The sequence below is a fragment of the Colias eurytheme genome, chromosome 16 (assembly GCF_061535395.1).
Source record: "Colias eurytheme isolate Ceu_HAF_F1 chromosome 16, ilColEury1 Martin Lab GWU primary, whole genome shotgun sequence".
Lineage (NCBI taxonomy): Eukaryota > Metazoa > Arthropoda > Insecta > Lepidoptera > Pieridae > Colias > Colias eurytheme.
In genome coordinates, this window is record NC_142995.1 from 9,314,183 (window position 1) to 9,335,821 (window position 21,639).

The 21,639-nt window shown below is 36.3% G+C and overlaps 1 protein-coding gene across 2 annotated transcripts in view; it reads left to right on the plus strand.

The window, feature by feature from the left end:
- Positions 1–21,639, plus strand: part of LOC149902007 (phospholipid-transporting ATPase ABCA3-like) — a 35,451-nt gene that overhangs the window by 12,100 nt on the left and 1,712 nt on the right. For both annotated transcript variants that reach the window (XM_090110622.1, XM_090110624.1), the window contains exons 15-30: positions 2,386–2,635; positions 3,086–3,144; positions 3,284–3,396; positions 3,743–3,962; positions 4,677–4,759; positions 5,208–5,421; positions 6,650–6,871; positions 8,736–8,858; positions 9,212–9,448; positions 10,198–10,292; positions 10,524–10,668; positions 18,254–18,367; positions 18,668–18,801; positions 19,794–19,941; positions 20,539–20,749; positions 21,462–21,610. In XM_090110622.1, the coding sequence (XP_089966748.1) occupies positions 2,386–2,635; positions 3,086–3,144; positions 3,284–3,396; positions 3,743–3,962; positions 4,677–4,759; positions 5,208–5,421; positions 6,650–6,871; positions 8,736–8,858; positions 9,212–9,448; positions 10,198–10,292; positions 10,524–10,668; positions 18,254–18,367; positions 18,668–18,801; positions 19,794–19,941; positions 20,539–20,749; positions 21,462–21,610 (2,517 nt within the window). The remainder of the gene's footprint in view (positions 1–2,385; positions 2,636–3,085; positions 3,145–3,283; positions 3,397–3,742; positions 3,963–4,676; positions 4,760–5,207; positions 5,422–6,649; positions 6,872–8,735; positions 8,859–9,211; positions 9,449–10,197; positions 10,293–10,523; positions 10,669–18,253; positions 18,368–18,667; positions 18,802–19,793; positions 19,942–20,538; positions 20,750–21,461; positions 21,611–21,639) is intronic.

The window sequence follows — 21,639 nt, forward strand, 5'->3', positions numbered from 1 at the left end:
ATGAATTGTTTGATCAATGTATTCCGAATAAAAAACCTAGGACGAATCGTCGTATTTATCCAGTATATTATAATAATGAAATCATACACAATTTAAAAATCAAAGCTCAATTACACTGGCAGTGGAAATTTCTTAATAACCGTGGAGCTTATGATGAATTTAAATTTTTAAGGTCAAAAATTAAAAATGATATTAATAAAGCACATAAGGATTTCTTAGATAAAATATCTACAAATTTAGTTGATACACCAACACAATTTTGGCAATATGTTAATTCACTGCGCAAAGGAAATAATACAGAAACAATGGTGACCTTTGATGATACTGAGTACCGGGGTAAGGACATGGCAGAAGCGTTTGCTAAGCATTTCAAATCAGTGTTTTTAACTAATTCACCAAAACTGGACTTTGATTCTGCTAATTCTAAGGCTAGGTCCAGTTCACGTTTCTTCGATATAAAGGTTTTAAATAAAAATATAATCAGTCGATGTATAAAAAAATTAAAATCTAACGCTTCTCCTGGACCTGACATGATACCTGCTTATATCATTAAGGGTCTTGTGGAATACCTAATTGAACCTATAATGCACATATTCAATCTTATTCTGATGAAAGGTGTATACCCTACACTATGGAAGAAGTCGCGAGTTATACCGATTCCTAAATCTGGCAGTAGAACCAAAGTTGAAAATTATAGACCAGTGGCGATTTTATGTTCACTAGCCAAGGTATTTGAGATGTGTTTGCATTCTCAAATGCTACATGAATGCAAGCCATACATCTCTCCTCTTCAGCATGCCTTTTTACCACGCAGGTCGGTCGCTACAAATCTCATTTCACTTGTTGAGACATTATCACGTGAAATGGATAAGCAGAATCAAGTCGATGTTATTTATCTCGATTTCCGCAAAGCTTTTGACCGTGTTGATAATGATGTACTGTTGTTGAAGTTAGCAGATCATGGATGTGGCCCGACTTTGCTCAAGCTGTTTTCTAATTATCTTAGGGATCGGAAACAATTTGTTAAATATGGCCCGTATATTTCAGATTCTTATTCTACTCGATCTGGTATAAGTCAAGGATCAAATCTTGGTCCTTTGCTGTTTTTATTACTGATAAACGATTTACCGGATGTAATTGAAAAGTCGGATATCTTACTCTTTGCCGATGATGTTAAAATATTTAAGGTCATTAAATCGGATGAAGATTACTGCCGCTTGCAAACAGACGTAGATGCAGTTTATATGTGGAGTGTGGAGAACAAACTACACTTTAATATTGACAAGTGTGAATTTATGACATTTAGTCGTTCAGCCTATATACGGAACTATGTTTATAGTTTGGGACAGGATCGAATATCACGTGTGAATAAAGTACGCGACTTAGGTATCACATTCGTGCCTCATCTTTCGTTTCATGAGCATATTCACAATGTTTCTAACGCTGCATACAAACGTTTAGGATTCTTACTGCGCAACTCTGTCGGACTTTCAGATAGCGCTATTAGAGTTCTCTACTCGGCACTTGTTAGGAGTATTCTAGAGACTAATTCCATTGTCTGGAGTCCCTACGAGAAAAAATATGTCCTTATGTTGGAGCAGGTCCAAAAGAAGTTCTTAAGGTACTTGTATGCGAGAAATTTTAATTATTACCCATATCTGTATCCCACAAAATTCTTGCTGGGTAGTTTGGGTTATAACTCGCTGGAACTTCGTAGAAGTCTATCAACTGTTAAATTTGCTCTTAACGTTTTATACAATAAAATAGATTCTAATGATTTAGTAGAAATGCTCTTACGGCTTAATGTGCCTGACAATTATACACGGGCTCGTAGCCACCGACTGTTAGCTGCTTGGCGCACACGCACGGTTCAACGCCAGCAGTCTCCGGTGCCTCGCATGCTTTCACTGCTGAACTCAATCCTCAATTCTGCACCAGTATATGATTTGTTTGTGTCAGGGATTGGAACGATAGGTGAAGAATGTAAGAGGTACCTAGAACTAAGAACATAGTGATAAGTTTAGAATTAAGTTTAATATATGTATGGTTTGGCGTATGCCGTAAATAAATAAATAAATAAATAAATAAATATTGTTCGATTTCTCTTGTGACTTTTCAGTTTTCGTAGCTAACATAAAACCAACTAATGCCACTGCCTCATCCATAGCACAAAACAACACAACGTAGTTCACATTCAAAATATAATATTGTTCTAAATGGAGCAGATACGCACGCTTGTACGAATATCAGTGAAATGATATTTGTTCAAGCATGCTTAAACCGTTTCTACTCGGCTCCGAGATACGTAAATTTGTACAAGTCCAAACTTACGCAAGTATAATGCCATCGTGTGTGGCTGCCATTAATTCGTTTTTTTTTCTACAGGATCGGGTTACCGCCTTTCCTTCACGACAGTGGGTCTTCCAAACGAACCAGCCATTACAGCAGCTATACAATCTAAAGTACCCGATGCGTCTGTAAAAGAGTCTTCCCTTAACTCTATCTCTTACAATCTCCCCGCTAATAGCAGCAATAAGTTCCCAGAAATGTTCACAATGTTGGAAATGAATAGGCCAGAACTGGGCATAGATTCTATTGGTGTTGGAAAGTCTACGCTAGAGGAGGTTTTCTTGAAGTAAGAAAATGTATTTATTAAATTGTTCATGTTTATTTGTCTTATTCTTTGTTCAATTGATTACTAAATATTAATCTAAGGGCCGATTTTTCAATGCTTGGATAAAACTTATCCGTCCAATAAAGTATTACACGATAATATTAAAATGTCACGTAAACTTTCAAATACGGGCAATTACAATACGTTTTTAAAATGGTAGTTTTATACATTATTCGACGAATAAGTTTTATCCAAGCATTGAAAAATCGGCCCTTAATGTATTAAAAAGGTTATTTCCCGTATAGACATCGTTGTATTTCCAGCATCAAATATACTTATGAATTGGTATTGCCATTGATGTATTAATCACTTTTTTTTGTACATTCAGATTTGTACATTTTTTGATTAATAATGTAAGGTATATAAAAATAAACATGTGCTATAGATCGAATATTGTTTATATTTTTTTAGGCTATGCAGCGATGTTACGACAACTTTCTCAGATGATACCGTTGATGGACAGTCAGAAGGTAAGTTCTTGGAAACTATTCGATCTTCTTTTTTACATTATTATTTTTATTCTCTTAAAAATTTTGAATTTAATGTAAGAAAGAAAACAGCATTTGGGATTTTAAGTTAAGATACGTTTTAAATTATTATTATTTTCAGAGCCAACATATAACAAATTAACTGGATTGCCACTATACTGGAGACAATTTTGCGTGCTTTTTGCGAGACAAATGAAATATATTTGGTCAAAGAAATGGTCTTTCTTGATATTGGTAAGAATTTTTATATTATATTTTGGTTTCATTTGTATATGTATGTTAAATAAATAAATGAAAATGTTTGACAGCTTTTATACGAAAAAAAATTGTAAAAGTACTTGTCTGTTCTCCTTAGCAGTTTTAATAATTTTGTTGTTTCAAATGATGTATGGTTTTATGATTTATACCATATATGATTTTTCAACATATTCGTATTCGTTTAAAGCTTACAATTTCACTCAATCTTATTTCAATGTCCATTTAAAGGTAATTCTTTAACGTTATCAAAATTTAACTCAATCTCTTTCATATATCACATACTCCATTGCTCTGTTTATTTTACGTACCAAACTGTTTTCAGCAACTATTCCTCCCGATCCTCATGATATGTCTCTTCACGGGCACCTCCAACGAGGAGGAGTCACCCCCCGGGGACAGTCCCCAGGCCCCCATGAACTTGGGGCTGTTCCGGGGGGTGTGGCAGCCGAGGGTGCTGTACAGAGTGAACCAGAGCAGCTTGAGGGGGATCAGCGATGCCTACCCGAAGGTGGACTTTGTTATGGCTGAGGATGTTGCTGATAGTGAGTATTTTTGTAAAAATGAAGTAAATTACATAAAAAAGGTTTTATTCAACAAATACAAAAATAAAGGATCAGATGGCGTCTTTGTAATAATGTCAGGGAATCATTAATATTGGTTAATAAGTAACGCAATGTAAGAAAAATATAGTATGTTTTGTTGATGAGGGTCTGGTTTATTTATAAAGACGTTGCCTACGGACTGACTGACAGAATAGCAATAGCTTTTTTTGACGTGACAACGTCTTATAATTCGATAGAGCCGGCTGCACGCACGAAAAAACATGACTCATGCGGCGTTACCTCGCTCTGAGGCGTTCCATGTAAGGCTTGAAGTGCAAGCGAGAGCGCGGAACGTGCGACAAAGAAGCACAATCGAACGTTGTCACGTTCAACTATCGTCAGTAAATCGACTTTACAGACAACCAATTTTTTCTTTTTTATTTCAAGGAGTTATAACGTCAATTCTTTCATACTTTAAACTTTCAGATATGTCGTGCATCTTTAAAGGCTGCTCAGATGAAAGCAAGTCGTGTTTATTGTTGTTCTACTAATATCTTAACGTGTGGAGTTATACTAAATTGTTTTATTCCCGACTCATTTCTAATTATTATTATAATGTTGATGTATTGGCCTGTGTTGTTTTTTGTTAATAGATTGCTTCGGAGCAATTTGTAAAGAAATTTAAAATAAAAATATTTTTTTTGTTATTTGAAGATATTTTGAGGATCAGCAAACGGGACCAACTGGAGTACAATAAATATTTAGTGGGAGTGGAACTTAATGATACTGATGCGAAGGTATGTATTTTTTAATCTGTATTTCTACTATTTTATTATAAATTTTTCAATACACCTTTATTCTACGACAAAATGTTGTACGTAACTGCAACGACCAGTGCTATTGCTATGCTACGAATTAATTATACTCAAATAATGATTTATAATAACTTTAAATATGCCTGTCTTTTAATATAGCAAACATGTTGTCATTCCTTCTCCGGCTTTTCCAATTATGTATCACATTCATAATTCTATATTTTTTCGTATTACTAGCGCAATATCTTTATTTCTTCCTTTCTTTCAATATGTATTATGTATTAACCCATTGAGCCCCGAACGGCCCGATCAATCCACGATACAATAGATTTTCTATTGTGTCTGTGATTCCGGGGCCTGAGTTATTAATTAGTTTTTTCCGTATTTGTTTTCCAAATAAAGTGTCCATAAATAAATAAACGTCCCACAGATACTATACACAACACGAATACGCCACGCAGCACCCGTAGCTATGAACCTATTGACCAATGTACTGGCAACCCAACTCCTCCCCTGGGCCGATGGGACAACACTCACAACTATAAACCATCCCTTGCTACGAGAAAGAGCATATATACATCAGGATATAGTGGAACCGAAGTCTACCATCATGGCGGTCATGTGGGCTAGCTGTATTGTTTTTAGTAAGTATTTATATCCAACTCAAAAACATATGAGCTGTCCCATAGATGGTCATTAACCTGCTGACCAACGTTCAGTAAGTTATTAGTCTGTATTAGACCTCCCAAAAGTGTTATATAGACCATAAGTGACCATATACTATTCCCCTGGGCCGATGGGACAACACATATGAGGTGTCCCATAGATGGCCATTAACCAGCTGACCAACATTCAGTAAGTATATTATTCTATATTAGGTCTCCCAAAAGTGTTATATAGACCATAAGTGACCATATACTATTCCCCTGGGCCGATGGGACAACACATATGAGGTGTCCCATAGATGGCCATTAACCAGCTGACCAACATTCAGTAAGTATATTATTCTATATTAGGTCTCCCAAAAGTGTTATATAGACCATAAGTGACCATATACTATTCCCCTGGGCCGATGGGACAACACTCACAACTATAAACCACCCTTTGGCCTTTGCTAAGGGAAACAGCGTATATACATCAGGATATAGTGGAACCGAAGTCCACGATCATGGCTGTCATGTGGGCTAGCTGTATATGAGGTATATATATCAGGTGTCCCATAAATGGCCATTTACCTGCTGACCAACGTTCAGTAAGTATATTATTCTATATTAGGTCACCCAAAAGTGTTATATAGACCATAAGTGACCATATACTATTCCCCTGGGCCAATGGGACAACACACATGAGGTGTCCCATAGATGCTGATCAACCTGCTGACCAACGTTCAGTTTTGTATCACTTACAAAAAAAAGATTTACCGACAGCCGAGATGATCACTTGGAGTATTGCATAGATATCAATGCTTGTTTCTTTTTTAAAAACAATTTCCTTCAATCACATCAATACATGGACCATTTTACTGTAACTGGTATAATTGGTAACTGTAAAATTGGTCTCTTGTTTTAGCCACCATTTCTCTATATGTAATAAAAGCATGATCTGAAAGTTAAAGGAAAATATTCAATCTACACTCCCAACACATCCTTAATTTTTTTTTTTTCAAGCATGATAAAAATTTTGAAAATTACATCAAAATGTTCTACACTCCTTACCCAAACAACTATGCCTAGTTTAACATCTTCCCATATTATACATGTAATTGATAATAATTGTAAAACTCGTAATTGGCGTATTGTATCATAGATATAAGTAGAGTAAGTCAAACTGTAAGCTGTGTAGTTTTCAAAATAAATAAATAAATATTTACAGTAATCCTAGCAACAGCAATTATGAGCGTGTCCCTCCCTTGCAAAGAGCGTGCGTCCGGCACGAGACACTTGCACATAATGGCGGGCGCTTCGCCCCAACTCTACTGGCTGGCAACACTGTTAGCGCATTCCTTGCTCTACACCGTGGTGTTGGTGTTGCCCACATTGATCACTGCGGCCACGTTGGAGAAGGAGGGCACGATCAATCAAGGGGATTTTCTTGGTGAGATTTTTTTAAAATTGTTGTTAATGTATTCTAGAAAATGAAAGAAAATCAGTAATAATACATATTAGACTGGGGTAGAAGCCTTTAAAAATAATGAAAAGATAAAAAAAATCGCAGTCGGATGAAACCCATTAGAAAAGGAGGGGAATATGATGAAAATAAAAGGAAAAATAAATTACGGTCAATCCGAGTTCGGGAAGTGGGAGGGGGGAGCATTTAAGAGAAAAAAATGGTTTCTCTCGATTTCCTACAAAACTACAAGTCCTACAGAAAAAAGTTCAATGGCAAAGTTGTAGGTAATTAAAAGTTCTACAACTTTTGTATTCACAATTTTTTCACATAACCTCAAAATTTAGGTGAAAAATTCAAAAAACCAAGTTTTTGGTCTTTTATTTTTATCTACTTCAAAATTTATTGTTTTTCTACGAAATTTGGTGGAAACTTACTTTATTATGTCCCTAATACACTGTAATTTATTTGATTGAAAATATTTATTTTTTCGCCTTATTTTGAATTAATACCAAAAAAACAACCTAATTTTCAATCGAAAAGTCACCCGTCAAAATATCAGCTTTTTTCAAAAACTGGGGGTGCCTTTTATTCATTGAAATCTCTACTTTTATATGGTGTAAAAAAAAATAAACACCACCATAGTAAATGTTCTCAGGAAATGCATACAAACAGTGTGATAATGAGCTTTTACTAAATCAGGCACACTTCTCGAACTCTATATCTTCTCTTGTATCGGCTTTTCGGTAATATTTCAAAAGAAAAATAATTATCTGTTCTAAGTTTAATATTTTACAGCATATTCAAAAGCAAAATGATGTCGATAAAAACATTTCAGGTAGTTCGAGAAGTGTGCCTGATTTAGTAAAAGCTAATTTTCACACTGTTTGTATGCATTTCCTGAGAACATTTGCTATGGTGGTGTTTATTTTTTTTACGCCATATGAAAGTAGAGATTTCAATGAATAAAAGGCACCCCAAGTTTTTTAAAAAAGCTGATATTTTGACGGGTGACTTTTCGATTGAAAATTAGGTTGTTTTTTTGGTATTAATTCAAAATAAGGCGAAAAAATAAATATTTTCAATCAAATAAATTACAGTGTATTTGGGACATAATAAAGTAAGTTTTCACCAAATTTCGTAGAAAAACAATAAATTTTGAAGTAGATAAAAATAAAAAACCAAAAACATGGTTTTTTGAATTTTTCACCTAAATTTTGAGGTTATGTGAAAAAATTGTTAATAAAAAAGTTGTAGATCCTTTTATTACCTACAACTTTGCCATTGAACTTTTTTCCGTAGGACTTGTAGTTTTGTCGGAAATAAAGATAGACCATTTTTTTCTCTTAAAAGCTCCCCCCACTCACTTCCCGAACTCATATTGACCGTAATTTATTTTTCCTTACATTTTTATCATATTCTCCTCCTTTTCTAATGGGTTTCATCCGACTGCGATTTTTTTTTGTTTCAAAAATTATCTTCTCTAGTCTATATGTAATATTTTCGCATGCTCTTATAAGTGTTAAGTCTATATATTTAAATTCTATGATAAACTTTTTACCTCGTCAAAACTAAAAAAAAAATATTGCACCAGGACTACAGTTCATTATCATTTATCGAGTTCATTGTTAATGAATGTAATGTGTATATTGTATAATTTTATTGTGTTTATTATGTTAGGTACATATCAGAGCGGTTACTATTATCTCTTAAAGCAGTATTATTTCCAGTGTGGGAAAGCAATGGCAGAGGCATACCTCTGTAATTTTTCAACATTGTAATAAATACTGCTTTAAGACATTCATTTCTTCATAACGGCTCAGATTACTATTGTATATTACTTTATTTACAGGTACCCTCGCTCTAACTTTAATTTGCGGTATCGTAGCATTCCTAAGCTTTATGTATGCAATAAGTTTCCACTTTGGAGAGAGAAGCGCCGGTGTGCTGTTGGCCGCTGCTGCTGTTATTTTTGGTGAGATTTTATTCAATACTTTACTATTATTTGGAACAATGTTCCTTATTTATGGAGTATGTATAGGGTCCCCTTTTTGTGTTGGATAATGTTTAAGCAGTAACTACCCTAAAAGAATGAAATATTATAATTATAGCGGTTTGACCGCTTTGAATTGATATGTAAATACAATTTTCAACTTTATAAAGCAGGAGTTTATTGATCAATAAAAAAAAATTGTGTACAGCCTGTCATGCTATTCCGATCTCAGTTTTTTTATCTAAACTTTTTCTTAAAACTTTGTACAAGTTTGTTGCACACCAAACAGTTGATGTTAAAATCAAACATTATTGTAACCAATACATTCTTTCCAGGATTCATAACGCCAACAATAAAAACGGCATCAGAAATAATATCGGAAACGGAAGCGAAGAGTTTTGGCGACTATATACTTATTCTAATAAGTTATACATTACCCCCCCATGCGTTAACAACAGCCACCATGAAAGGGGTGAATGTTGCCAGGCTGAACGCGTATTGCCATCTCAATAGGGATAAATGTCCGAATTTGTTCGTGATGGACAATGGTTTTGATGTTAAGAAGTGTTGTGGTGAGTTTTTACTTTTTTTGTGGGTGGTATTGGCAACAATTTCCAAGTGAAATATTTATTTATCAAACATAGGGCAAAAATCAAAATGACTTCTACAACTTGTCCAATTATATTTTTTGTTCAAGTGATATCTGTTTTGAAATGTCTCATAATACATATATCACAATGATATTTAATCGACAGTATCTATTTTTGTGTATTTATGAATCTATCTAATATCTAATATTCTAATATATATATTACTAGCGGTCCGCCCCGGCTTCGCCCGTGGTACATATGAAAAATAGATGTTGGCCGATTCTCAGACTTACCCGATATGCACAGAAAATTTCATGAGAATCGGTCCACCCGTTTCGGAGGAGTATGCAGACTAACATTGTGACACGAGAATTTTATATATAAGATAAAGGCGAAAGTTTGTAAGGATGTACTCTTTCACGTAAAAACTACTGAACCGATTACAATGAAATTTAGCACACATATAGAGGGTAACTTGGATTAACACATAGGATAGTTTTTATCCCGGAAATCCCACGGGAACGGGAACTATGTGGGTTTTCCTTTGCAAACGCGGGCGAAGCCGCGGGCGGAAATCTAGTATAATTTATATTTGGACAAATTGCACTCCCTTCCTTATATTTTTGGTTACTGCCCACATAGCGACTGCAAAGTGTTTCAAAATAGATGTTAAATCACTAATCGATTTTAAAATTATCCATTTTAATTAATATCGATATTCCGCTTTCCAGAAGAAAACATAAACCCAAGATGTTATTTCTGCTTCGACGGATATGCGCCGGCTGGATACATACTCGTTTTATTCTTACAATCTATATTTTATATGGTTAGTTGGCCTATAATTGCTTATTTCAAATTATTCACTTCAAATCATCAAAATTAGTTCACCCAGTCGAAAGATCTAAGATAAAAAACCCAAGATAAAATTCAGTCAAATTTAAAACCTTTTTTTTTTTAGTCGGTTGAAATTATTATAAAGTTTTAAAGATATATGTTTAAAACTCAAGTTGTGTGGTTTTGTTGTACAAAATAGAGTCATGTTATAATTATTTTTCAGGGTATAGTGATAGCGACAGAACTAGGAATATTCAACTATCTGTGCGACCGTGTGTTCAACAGCAAGTACAACCCGACCAGCTCGGACAATATTGATGAGATTGTGCGCGCTGAGAAGGCGTACGTTAGCAAGGCTATTACTTTGCGTAAGTTCTCTCTTTTTAACCGACTTCAAAAAAAGGAGGAGGTTATCAATTGGGCCGGTATGTTTTTTTTTTATGTATGTACACCGATTACTCCGAGGTTTCTGAACCGATTTACGTGATTCTTTTTTTGTTCGATGCGGGATGGTGTCGAATTGGTCCCATAAAAATTTTATTCGGATAGGCCCAGTAGTTTTTATTTTATGAGCATTTTTGTCTGTATTTGTAAATGTTGCAAGTGCAAGTTTGAAGTCGGTTGTTTTTAACGCAGTTATCACTTGTTAAATAGATTTTAACATTAAGTAATTGTCAACTATTTGATAAATTGTCTCTAGTTGTGGCCATTCTTTATTTATTTATTTATTAAAGGAAATAATCCATTAAATGCTAGGATACGCAATTTTGTTCAGTACAATTTCACATTTTACTAGTATTATTGTAGATACGTGTTCACACTCGTATACGCAATGGATGGGAATGGCTCGTTACGTCGCCAGTAACTAGGGTAAACACACGTCCGCTCACGCCTGATGCTGCTGCGTGACTGTGCTCCCCACAGCCCCACTACCCGCGAACCCGAGACATCCGGGGATATAGTACCTATACTTTACTCAAACACTACATCCCTTCCTTATTCTATTTTTTTCTTTTATTAAAATATAATCGTTTACAACATACTTTATAGAAAGCTATCAGACTGATTTAGTTCGGTATTTCATTAGTGGTATTCTTCGCTTTCATTTACATCACCGTTGTCTCCACCTGTATCCTGAACTTTCTGGACCCCTTCCATTCCATTCTCCCTCTGTTCTTATTAAGTTACATTACTTCTATGCTTTTGGCTAGTATCCACGTTTCTGACAAGTACGTATCCACCTTCTAATCGTTCTACACTGTTTCGAGTTGGTTTAAAGTTTGCTGTCAGTTTGTTACGCTTTTCCATCTCCTTTACATATTATACTTTATCGCTTGTTATTGACCTTAAAATCTCCTCTTTCTATCTGTATGTTATTTTCTATTGTTTTTTAATCCCTGTCTCTAACATCGGAATTGTCAAATTTTTGTTCGTTATACAACCGAGAGGAAATTTTATCTTTATTTTTTATCTTTATTTTCTGTCTTCCAGAGAATGCCCTTGTTTTCCAAAAGAATTTCATTTCATCGGTTTTTCTTCGGAGCTTGTTTGTTTAATCAACTTTCCAGCTTGGTTCCGCAGTTTTCCTACAACTTCTCGAATATCTCTCCTTCTCCCTGTTTTATTTGTTGAAACATATACCTTTCGATAAATAAAAACACAAACTCAACATTTACTCATTCAATAAGACCTCTTCTAGAAGCTCCTTTGAACCGTCGCAACATAATTTCACGCTTTACCACCAATTCGGAAAGCATCATCCATGAATGGAACCGGCAAGAAACCCTTTAGCTATTCCTCTAACATCATGACAATATTACATTTAATTTAACATATAACATAATGATGATGCCAAAGAACTGTCCCGTGGATCCCACGCGACAAGCCTCCATGGCTGTTTATTCTCCATAATACATATTATATTCCTTAATGCTGCAATAGGCTCACTGAACTAATACGTTTTATATTTAAGTTTTAAAATTACCAATACTAAACTCTTTAATTCTATCAGGAGTTTTATTGTAAAAGAGTACAATATCTTGACCCATTAGAGAGCCGGAAAATAGCATGTCAATTTTATTTTGTTCCTTATGTGATAACAATGTCCATCTCCTTCTCTTGCGTATTATTGCAGTATTATTGCGTACATTTAAAACGTTATTAAAATTTAATTATATACTGTGAAGTTACAGTAAGGATGCCAGTATCTCTTAGTGAGTCCCGCGCATGCAATTTATATAAATGCGTATGGGCCATTTGTGCAATACAAAAACAGTTTCAATATCTGCTGCCAAGCCCCATAGTAACCATATGTCATGAAAGTAGTTAATAATCCAATCTAGTCGTATCTTTATACGTGAAATGATGCCTCATGTTCCGAACTGTACGCAGCTGAGCTGGTCCTAGCAGCGGCAGTGCTAACATAGACTCCCCATTGTAGCTTCTCGTCTTATTTTCCTATAGCTGTGGCAAATAACTACACCGACTCCTTCAGAATCAGTTACATATATTTCAGGTAGACTGTAAATAGTCTCCTGTAACTCAGATCCACCTAACAATAACAAAGTGGCCCTATTTTTTTCGGTGCCTTTCGCGCGTCCAAGAAAATCCAAGAACACCTTTTCCATCTTTTCCAACAAAAAGCAAGTGTTGCATTGTCATCCTCTAGGTCGAGTATACCAATAGGGAAAGTAAGTTAGTCATTCTTTAGTCCAATAGGGACAACCTAAAATCAGGTTTGATTTTATGTGATAACACCGGTACGTATTTATTTATTTATTATTAATATAAGGCACAGTTACAGGATATAATCCACAAACATTTAAATCAACTTACTAAATTAATCAGTATTAAGATTACAACCCAATTAAAACTGCACACAACATTTAAATCATTACAATAACATAAAAAAGTGAATACAGTGACTATATACCATCATTAATTATTAAGTCAAATGTTTTATCAATATATCACACAAAAAGTACTCATTAAAATTACAAGAAATGTTGTGTGGTTTTATGAAACCACGGTAAAAGTGAAACTTGCTTTATACCTACTCGGTAGCCGACCGTCACGCGACATGCGCTACACAGACCAAAAAGTTTGAGACGATGTAATAAAAGTTTCACTTTAAAAATGGTCTGTATGCTTTACATTAATATAATTTATTTTTTTTATTTATAACATTTATTTCAGGTAACAGACAATAAATTGTACAGACCCATAGAATAAATACCTTACAGACTAACATACATATAATAATTTAAAACTAAACTAAATTAATACACGCTATGTCTTCGGCGTGTGACGCGATTCCGGGGGGCCGGGTATACGTCCGCGGAAGCGGCAAAACACAACTCCCTGCGGCCAAAACCCTTCGTCCAAGTAGACGCTCAGCTTGGCGGTCGGTACTCTCACCACGAAGGACTTGAAGCTCACTTTATGGCGAGACTCCAGCCGTTCCACTCGCAGACTCAAACCTGTCTTCGCATGCAAGTACTCGACAACATCTTCAGTCTTGGTACAGTAGTGCACACGAGACACGTAGAGCGGCGTCGTCGGCACCTCTGCGCGCATCCGCAAGTTTGGATCCCTCGTTGCGGTGCCACACTTGTTCTGACGAGTCAGCTTCCTTTTCTTCTGGACTTTTGTGAAGCCATCCTCGTCGACGCCCTTCGTTTTTGAAGGTAAACTTTTCCGCACGGGTGCGTTTACTCCTTTTGTTGGTTTGGGGGTCGCAGTCATTTTTGCGGCTGCGGCGGCGTAGTCACGTTGAGGAGCAGCTGGCAACGTGACATGCGATGTCTTCTCCGGGGGAGAGGTAACGGGAGCGGGGCGCGAGGCATCACTCGGGTCATCGGCGGTCGGCAACACGTCAACATCAGCAGTTAAAATGCCGACGCATGCATTTTGCGCTCCGCGACGTGCATTCACATATGACGGCACGGGTGACCTACATATTGCATGCGCATCGCGATATGTCGCTAACTCGACTCGTAAATCGGAGATGGTCTTCTCTGAGGCCTCCAACTTGGTGTGTACCTCGGCCAGACTCGCCTTAAGGAATGTGATGTCCTTAAGGAGCCTCGTAACATCGACGTGGTCGAATCCCACCGGTGGAAGTTTATGCAACTCCTTTGCGACGAAATCGGGCACGTCATCGGGATCAGTCACCTTCAATAGGCTGATGATGTCCTGTATGCATTTTTCACCCCCGTTCCTGCGGCGGGACGGCATCGTGGCAATCTTGTCTAGCGTTTGGAAGAGTAGCACCTTGCCACTGCTGATTTCCTCCTCGTTAAAGTTAGTTTTGCAGATTTGCATGATGCTAACCTCGTCCATTGTATCGATGGCATTTTGGATGAACGCCAACAGCTCATTTACAATGAGTGTTTTACAACTCATTATAAAAGTTCATGCAGCGGCAAAGCCGCGCGTGGCGCGAATTGTTATTCCTTACTGCAGTGCTAGCACTAATCACGTCCAATTCCGAACGCGTCTAGCGCACGACTGATAATGAAGGCTCATACTGCCTACTGCTAACAAACAACATACAATATACGTATAGTTTACATTTTAAAATGAGGCCTATACAGCTATCGCAAATTCAAGACGAACGGCCCGTCCTGCTCAGACTACTTTTACATAAGGTTTGGAGGGCCCGTACAGCCTAATATTACTAGTACGCACATACTTTCATGAGGGCCCGTACAGTCTACATAACCAATTACGCAGGATTTACAATTTATGAAGGCTCATACAGTCTATATAAACAATTACGTACAATTTACTATTCATGAAGGCTCATATAGCCTATATAACAAATAACGCACGATTTACATTTAATGAAGGCTCGTACTGCCTATACAACCAATCACGCACGATTTACATTTTTAATGAAGGCTCGTACTGCCTATAAACCAATCACGCACGATTTACATTTTTAATGAAGGCTCGTACTGCCTATAAACCAATCACGCACGATTTACATTTAATGAAGGCTCGTACTGCCTATACAACCAATCACGCACGATTTACATTTTTAATGAAGGCTCGTACTGCCTATAAACCAATCACGCACGATTTACATTTAATGAAGGCTCGTACTGCATATACAACCAATCACGCACGATTTACATTTAATGAAGGCTCGTACAGCCTATATATCTTGCATAAACCAATAATTTTATTCATTATTTTTATTTTAAACTAGCTTCCGCCCACGACCCCGTACGTGCATCCCCGCCTTTCCCCGCTCCCGCAAGACTTTCGGGAAATCCTTTCTCAGCGGACGCCTACGTCCTAACATCTACCTGCATGCCAAATTTCAGCCCGATACGTCCAGTGGTTTGGGCTGCGCGCCGATAGATCACTATATCAGTCACCCTTGAGCCTTGTATATATAGATTTGATTTGCACCCAGTGTGCAGTCTCGTCTAACTTGAAGATGAATAGGTTACATTTCAGTTTATAGTCGCAAAATATATATATATATATTTTTTTTATTATTTGATAGTCAGTTCTCTGTGTATCTGTTAACTCCAATCGATTCTTACATAATATGGCGGCATCTATTGACTGGATTGAGTAAGTATTCAATAGATGGCGCTATTTAATAATTAGAAGACTACGCGTTTGACCGTTCATATTCATAATTAAGACAACTTCTGTCGGGTCAGCCAGTATGTATATATTGATCGAATATAAAATTAATATTTACAATTGCATACTTGATATTAAGCGAAATACGTAGATCAAGCGTAGATCAATTATAAAGTTATATCTTTCTTTTGGATACTACTTAGGTACATAATTTTATTTCATTTAGTCGGTACACAATTCGCTATAAGATACTACAGTACAGTTAATAGATTTTGTATCCAGTAAGTAGGTATAAGTTGTAGTACCTACATAAAACTTCCGACTTAATATTCTAAATAGTTTTATGGCCATACAAATGTGTACAGCGGGTACTGTGCAGTGTGCACGCGTAAAGAGTGTAATAATAATAAATAATAAAAATACTTTATTGTACACACAGATGAAGTTGACAGAAAGACAATAAATAACAGCAAAAGAGGTTATGGTACAGTAGGCGGATATTATATGAATTAAGTATATTTGAACAACTAATACGTAGAAGAGGAATAAGTTATGTCTTCATTTACTTTTTACGACAACATCTACACTAATATTATAAAGAGGAAAACTTTGTTTGTTTGTTTGTTTGATTGTAATGAATAGGCTCATAAACTACTGGACCGATTTTAAAAATTCTTTCACCATTCGAAAGCTACATTATCCACGAGTAACATAGGCTAGGTTTTATCCCGGAAATCCCACGGGAACGGGAACTATGCGGGTTTTTCTTTGAAAACGCGGGCGAAGCCGCAGGCGGAAAGCTAGTATTATAATATAAACAAATATAAATTATGTCTATCATACAGTGTCATAATATACGTAATATTTATTAGAAAATTATTGCATCCGTACAGTCACGTGGTCTCCTATGAGCAGCCATACCCTTCAATTAATGGTTGCTGCTTTACGGTAATCCTTTTTGCCGCTATTGCTATTTCTTCTTTTTAATTTTATTTGATTATTAAGAATTGCATTTTTTTCTTTATGGTGGCACATAAAGTCTTCTATTTCGAAACAAAATGATCATGTCATATTTATTAATTGTTCTGATACCGACTATATTATAAAATATAATTATTATTTATAATAAGAGGTTACAGCCCTATAAATGTACATATTATTTACTATTATAAAACAGAGCTCAGCAATTACATAATTAAATCATAATATTTACTTAATACAATCTACAAAATTTATGATACAAAATCATTGGCCGCTTTGTTTGGCTTATTTAACCTCATGTTGGTAACTACATAGGTAATATAATAACTTTGGCAGACAGTGCACGTACTTAGCACCGCGTAGCTTAGTGTCACGCTCTGCTCATGTCATACAGATTGACTAGTGCCTCGCTAAGCAAAGCCCTATACACCAAAGCGTAGCCTAAAAACTCGCAAACCATTAACTTAAGAAACTATTGCATTACCACCGATCCCTGATAAGTATGCAAATACTGAACCAAATCTGCCCGTTCAAAATGGGTTAAAATCTAGTCTGAAGGACTAACTTAATACAAGTAGGTGAAGCTATTAAGAGCATGTTATAAAGAGAAATCATTTAGCAGAATATCATTGTTTGTGTCATGAGTGTATAATCATAATACAATAATTTTGTACACGCTAGGTTTTTAACTAATAATATCCGTTTTACAATAATTATGTACTCAAATACATTAAAAAGCAAATATTTCATCTGACGCTAATATAAATTTTATGAAAATTATAACGTTAGACGTCAAGCGTCTGAGTAGGTACACCCAGCGCTGGCGCTTCACGCTTGGTAATCTGTTTAGCAGTATACAGTAGTTACTGCGCATTACAACCATATAAAATATACTGGTACAACACGTTTGACATAATATTAGCGCGGCGTCAGGTTAGTGTTACGTTTTAGTTTAGTGCCTTGACGTCGCGTACGTAAGTAGGTAAGCATCCTATGTGTCAAACTCAAAGCCTAAATCATGATTATCGCTTACGACTTGAACAAAAGGAAAACGTAACGTAATAACATTAGTAATCTACCTCCCTTTTTTTTATAAATTCTAAGAATAATTATTTAAAATTATAGGTCTGACCTTTATCCTCGTCGCCAAATGTAGATACGTGTTCACACTCGTATACGCAATGGATGGGAATGGCTCGTTACGTCGCCAGTAACTAGGGTAAACACACGTCCGCTCACGCCTGATGCTGCTGCGTGACTGTGCTCCCCACAGCCCCACTACCCGCGAACCCGAGACATCCGGGGATATAGTACCTATACTTTACTCAAACACTACAATTATAAAATACTAATTTTATGAAAATTTCACAGCAAAGAGGCAAATCCAGGATATGATGTTAGTGGACGACGTGCACAAGAACTACGTACGTTTCTTGGGAAAGTCTTGCAATGCGGTTAAAGGAGTCAGTTTTTCGATTAAAAAAGGTAGGTTTTACGGGTTTTTCTGATTTTTAGGATTTCTAAGTTTTATTTGGTATTTATTCATTCTGATAAGAGGTATAAAAGAAATATAGCTCAATATCAATTGTATTTAATGTTTCTTTATTAATGAGCTGTCCCGGCAGACGTTGTTCCGTCCTATTGCCCCTTTTTCATGTTTTCCATAAGACTCTTCCTTGTGCCATAAAAAAGTAAAAAAAAAATCGAATTGGTCAATCGAGTTTTACGCTTAAAAACAGATTTGGCGATTCATTTTTACTATAAAGATATTTATTATAAATGCAGGTGAATGTTTCGGTCTGCTCGGAGTTAACGGTGCGGGCAAATCGACAACGTTCAAAATGTTAACAGCGGACGAATGTGCGACGCGCGGGCAGATTTTTGCGAATGGAAATCATTTGGGCAAAATGCCTGGGCAGGTGAGATATTTAGCAAATATATTTGTGGGTATATTTTATTGTTTGTCTGGGTAATATAGTCAAAATTTAGCTAGAATGTATATTTGTGGGTAAATTTTTATTAATTCTCTGAATAAACCATTTTTATTTCACAATTTAAAAAAAAAGTCCTCTTACTCTATTTCAATTCTAAAAGTAAATATTAAATACCATATTCTTTTGTAATATGTAGCTTGATTGAGTCAAAATCTTTATAAAGCCACAAAATTATGTGATAAGTAGCTTTATAAAATCGAAAGCTATTCCAATTAGATACACAGGGGTCACCAAATGGCGGACCGCGGTCCGCATCCGGACCGCCAACCCATTTTGTGCGGACCGCAAGAACACAGCAACTTGCACTACAGAGCACGAAATTTAATAAAAATGTATCTCCCGCACTATCTTTGTTAACGTCAATTCGACAAATTTCGACAAACATGCAAGTTCGCGGATTGTTAACGGTTTATCATCGGGTTTCCTGTGAAGAGTTCTGGATAAAATTTGTGTGTGGTAATAAATATCCAGAACTAAAAAAATAGCTATGAAACTTCTTACTTTGTTTGGGTCAACATATATTTGTGAAGCAGCATTTTCAAAGATGAATTTCATTAAGAATAAATTTCGATCTCAACTTACTAATGAACATCTCCAGGATTTAATGACAATAGCGTGCACCAATTATACTCCAAACTTCAGACAGATAGTCCACAACAGAAAAAAATCATTTTTCCCATTGAAAAGTAAAAAATTTTCTTTGTTATTTCCGTAATTACATTTCTTTAATAAATTTTTTTTCTATAAAATGTGCGGACCGCGATGGTCATTTCATTTCTTAAAACGGACCCCGAGCATAACTAATTGGTGACCCCTGCACTAGTGTCTAGTTTAACAGTAATAAACGAACAAATAAACATTCAATCAAATTTTCACTTTCCACACTAAATTTGACAAATATTCTTAACATTTTTCAGTATCTCAACTCGTTGGGTTATTGTCCGCAATTCTCCGGGATGGACGAATTTCTCACTGGGAGAGAAAATTTGGTTCTGTTGATGACGTTACGAGGTCTCAATGACCAAGATACGGCAAATGAAGCTCAGGCCTGGATTGATGTTGTGGGTAAGTGTATATGTCCTATAGTCTATACTATAGGACATATTATATAAAGTTCCTGGGTTATTTTTATGTCCAGTAAATTTGATATTTTGAGGGGTAAAATTTTAAGTTATGTGTCCTAAATAATTTATTGTTATTTTAGTATTGATAAAGTTTTGAGACAATTGTCTGATATACATTGTTATGAAGTGCAGCATTTTTTATTTGAGCAGCTACGGCCGAAGTTTTGTGTATGTTGACCAGTTAGTGATTTATGGACGTAATAATTTATTGCTGCTGGTACGTTTTGTGAATTCACCTCACATTAATACGAAGTTGATTTTGCTTTTATTATATTTGTTTCTTTTGATTTGAATTTTTGACAAACACATTTGAGGACAGTTTCATTATCATTCTACCATTAATAATTAGCGAGGAACGTGTTATCGTATTAAGTTTCAAGTTTGAAGCGATACTATTGGTTATTTATAAATACATTCCTCGCTACACTTTTTCGCACATTATTGGTGGAAAAGCACCCTTACAGTTCTATTTATCTTGCTCTATTTGTTTGATTGGTAGTTGAATTAGGGTCATATTGATCATAATTCCACCTTACAGGTCTATCGAAGTACTCGGAGCGCCCCGTATCGGGGTACTCCGGCGGGTGCTCCCGGCGCCTGGGCGCCGCCGCGTGTGTGAGCGGGGGCGCAGCCCTGGCGCTGCTGGACGAGCCCACCGCGGGGGTGGATGTGGCCGCCCGGCGCAGGGTGTGGGCTGCGCTGCGGAGGGCTAATCGGGCGAAACGATCGGCTGTTATTAGCTCACATAGGTAATATTATAGAAGTGAAAACTTCTTTAGCGGCGTTGAGCACTTTTTCTGTAATGGGTATAAAATCTTAAACTCGCGTCAGGACACGTGACCTGATCGAAAAAGCGTAAGACGGATGGATATCAAACATGCTCAACGTTAATCCCTGACCCTTTTCTTTTTGAGGTGATGCAAGTTTTGGGCAAGCTTTTTTTTTAAAGTGATCGCTCATTCATCGGCTTTCAAAAAAATATCAATTGAATGTTAACAGTGTAGTAGTTTTTTCATAATTAATTGTTTTTGGTAAAAAGGCAGAAAATTTTACCAGTCATAGCTCAATAACCATCCATTTTGGACCCCTGGTTAACTGGACTTAATTTGTTGCAAATGACCTCTAGTATAACCCCTTTGAAGGATCACGTCGAATTTCCAGTCACCCTGTATATTATTGTACCTAGCCGTGCCGGGCGGACGAACCCGCTTGCACAATTAAGTATTTCTATAGGTCATATGTTATTCTGATAACATCGGATAATAATCTCACTAGCTGTTTACCGCGGTTTTAACCGAATTGCTATTGATATAGAGATCTATATGTTGACCGAACCTGTTAGTAATGTTCATTCAAAATACAGACAAACAGACAAAAATTCTAAAAACTATTTTTGGCTTAGTTATAGCGGTAAAAATGTTGACAAACTATACTAAATCACTATTTACGATTTATTTACAGCATGGACGAAATGGAAGCTCTATGTTCTCGCATAGCTATAATGTCGGGTGGTCGGGTCCGAGCGCTGGGCTCAGCGGCCGCACTGCGCGCACAGCACGCGGCCGGACATGCGCTGTGCATCAAACTGGCTCCTGTGGGGACCGGGGATGGTGGGTATATACACACATACACACAAACA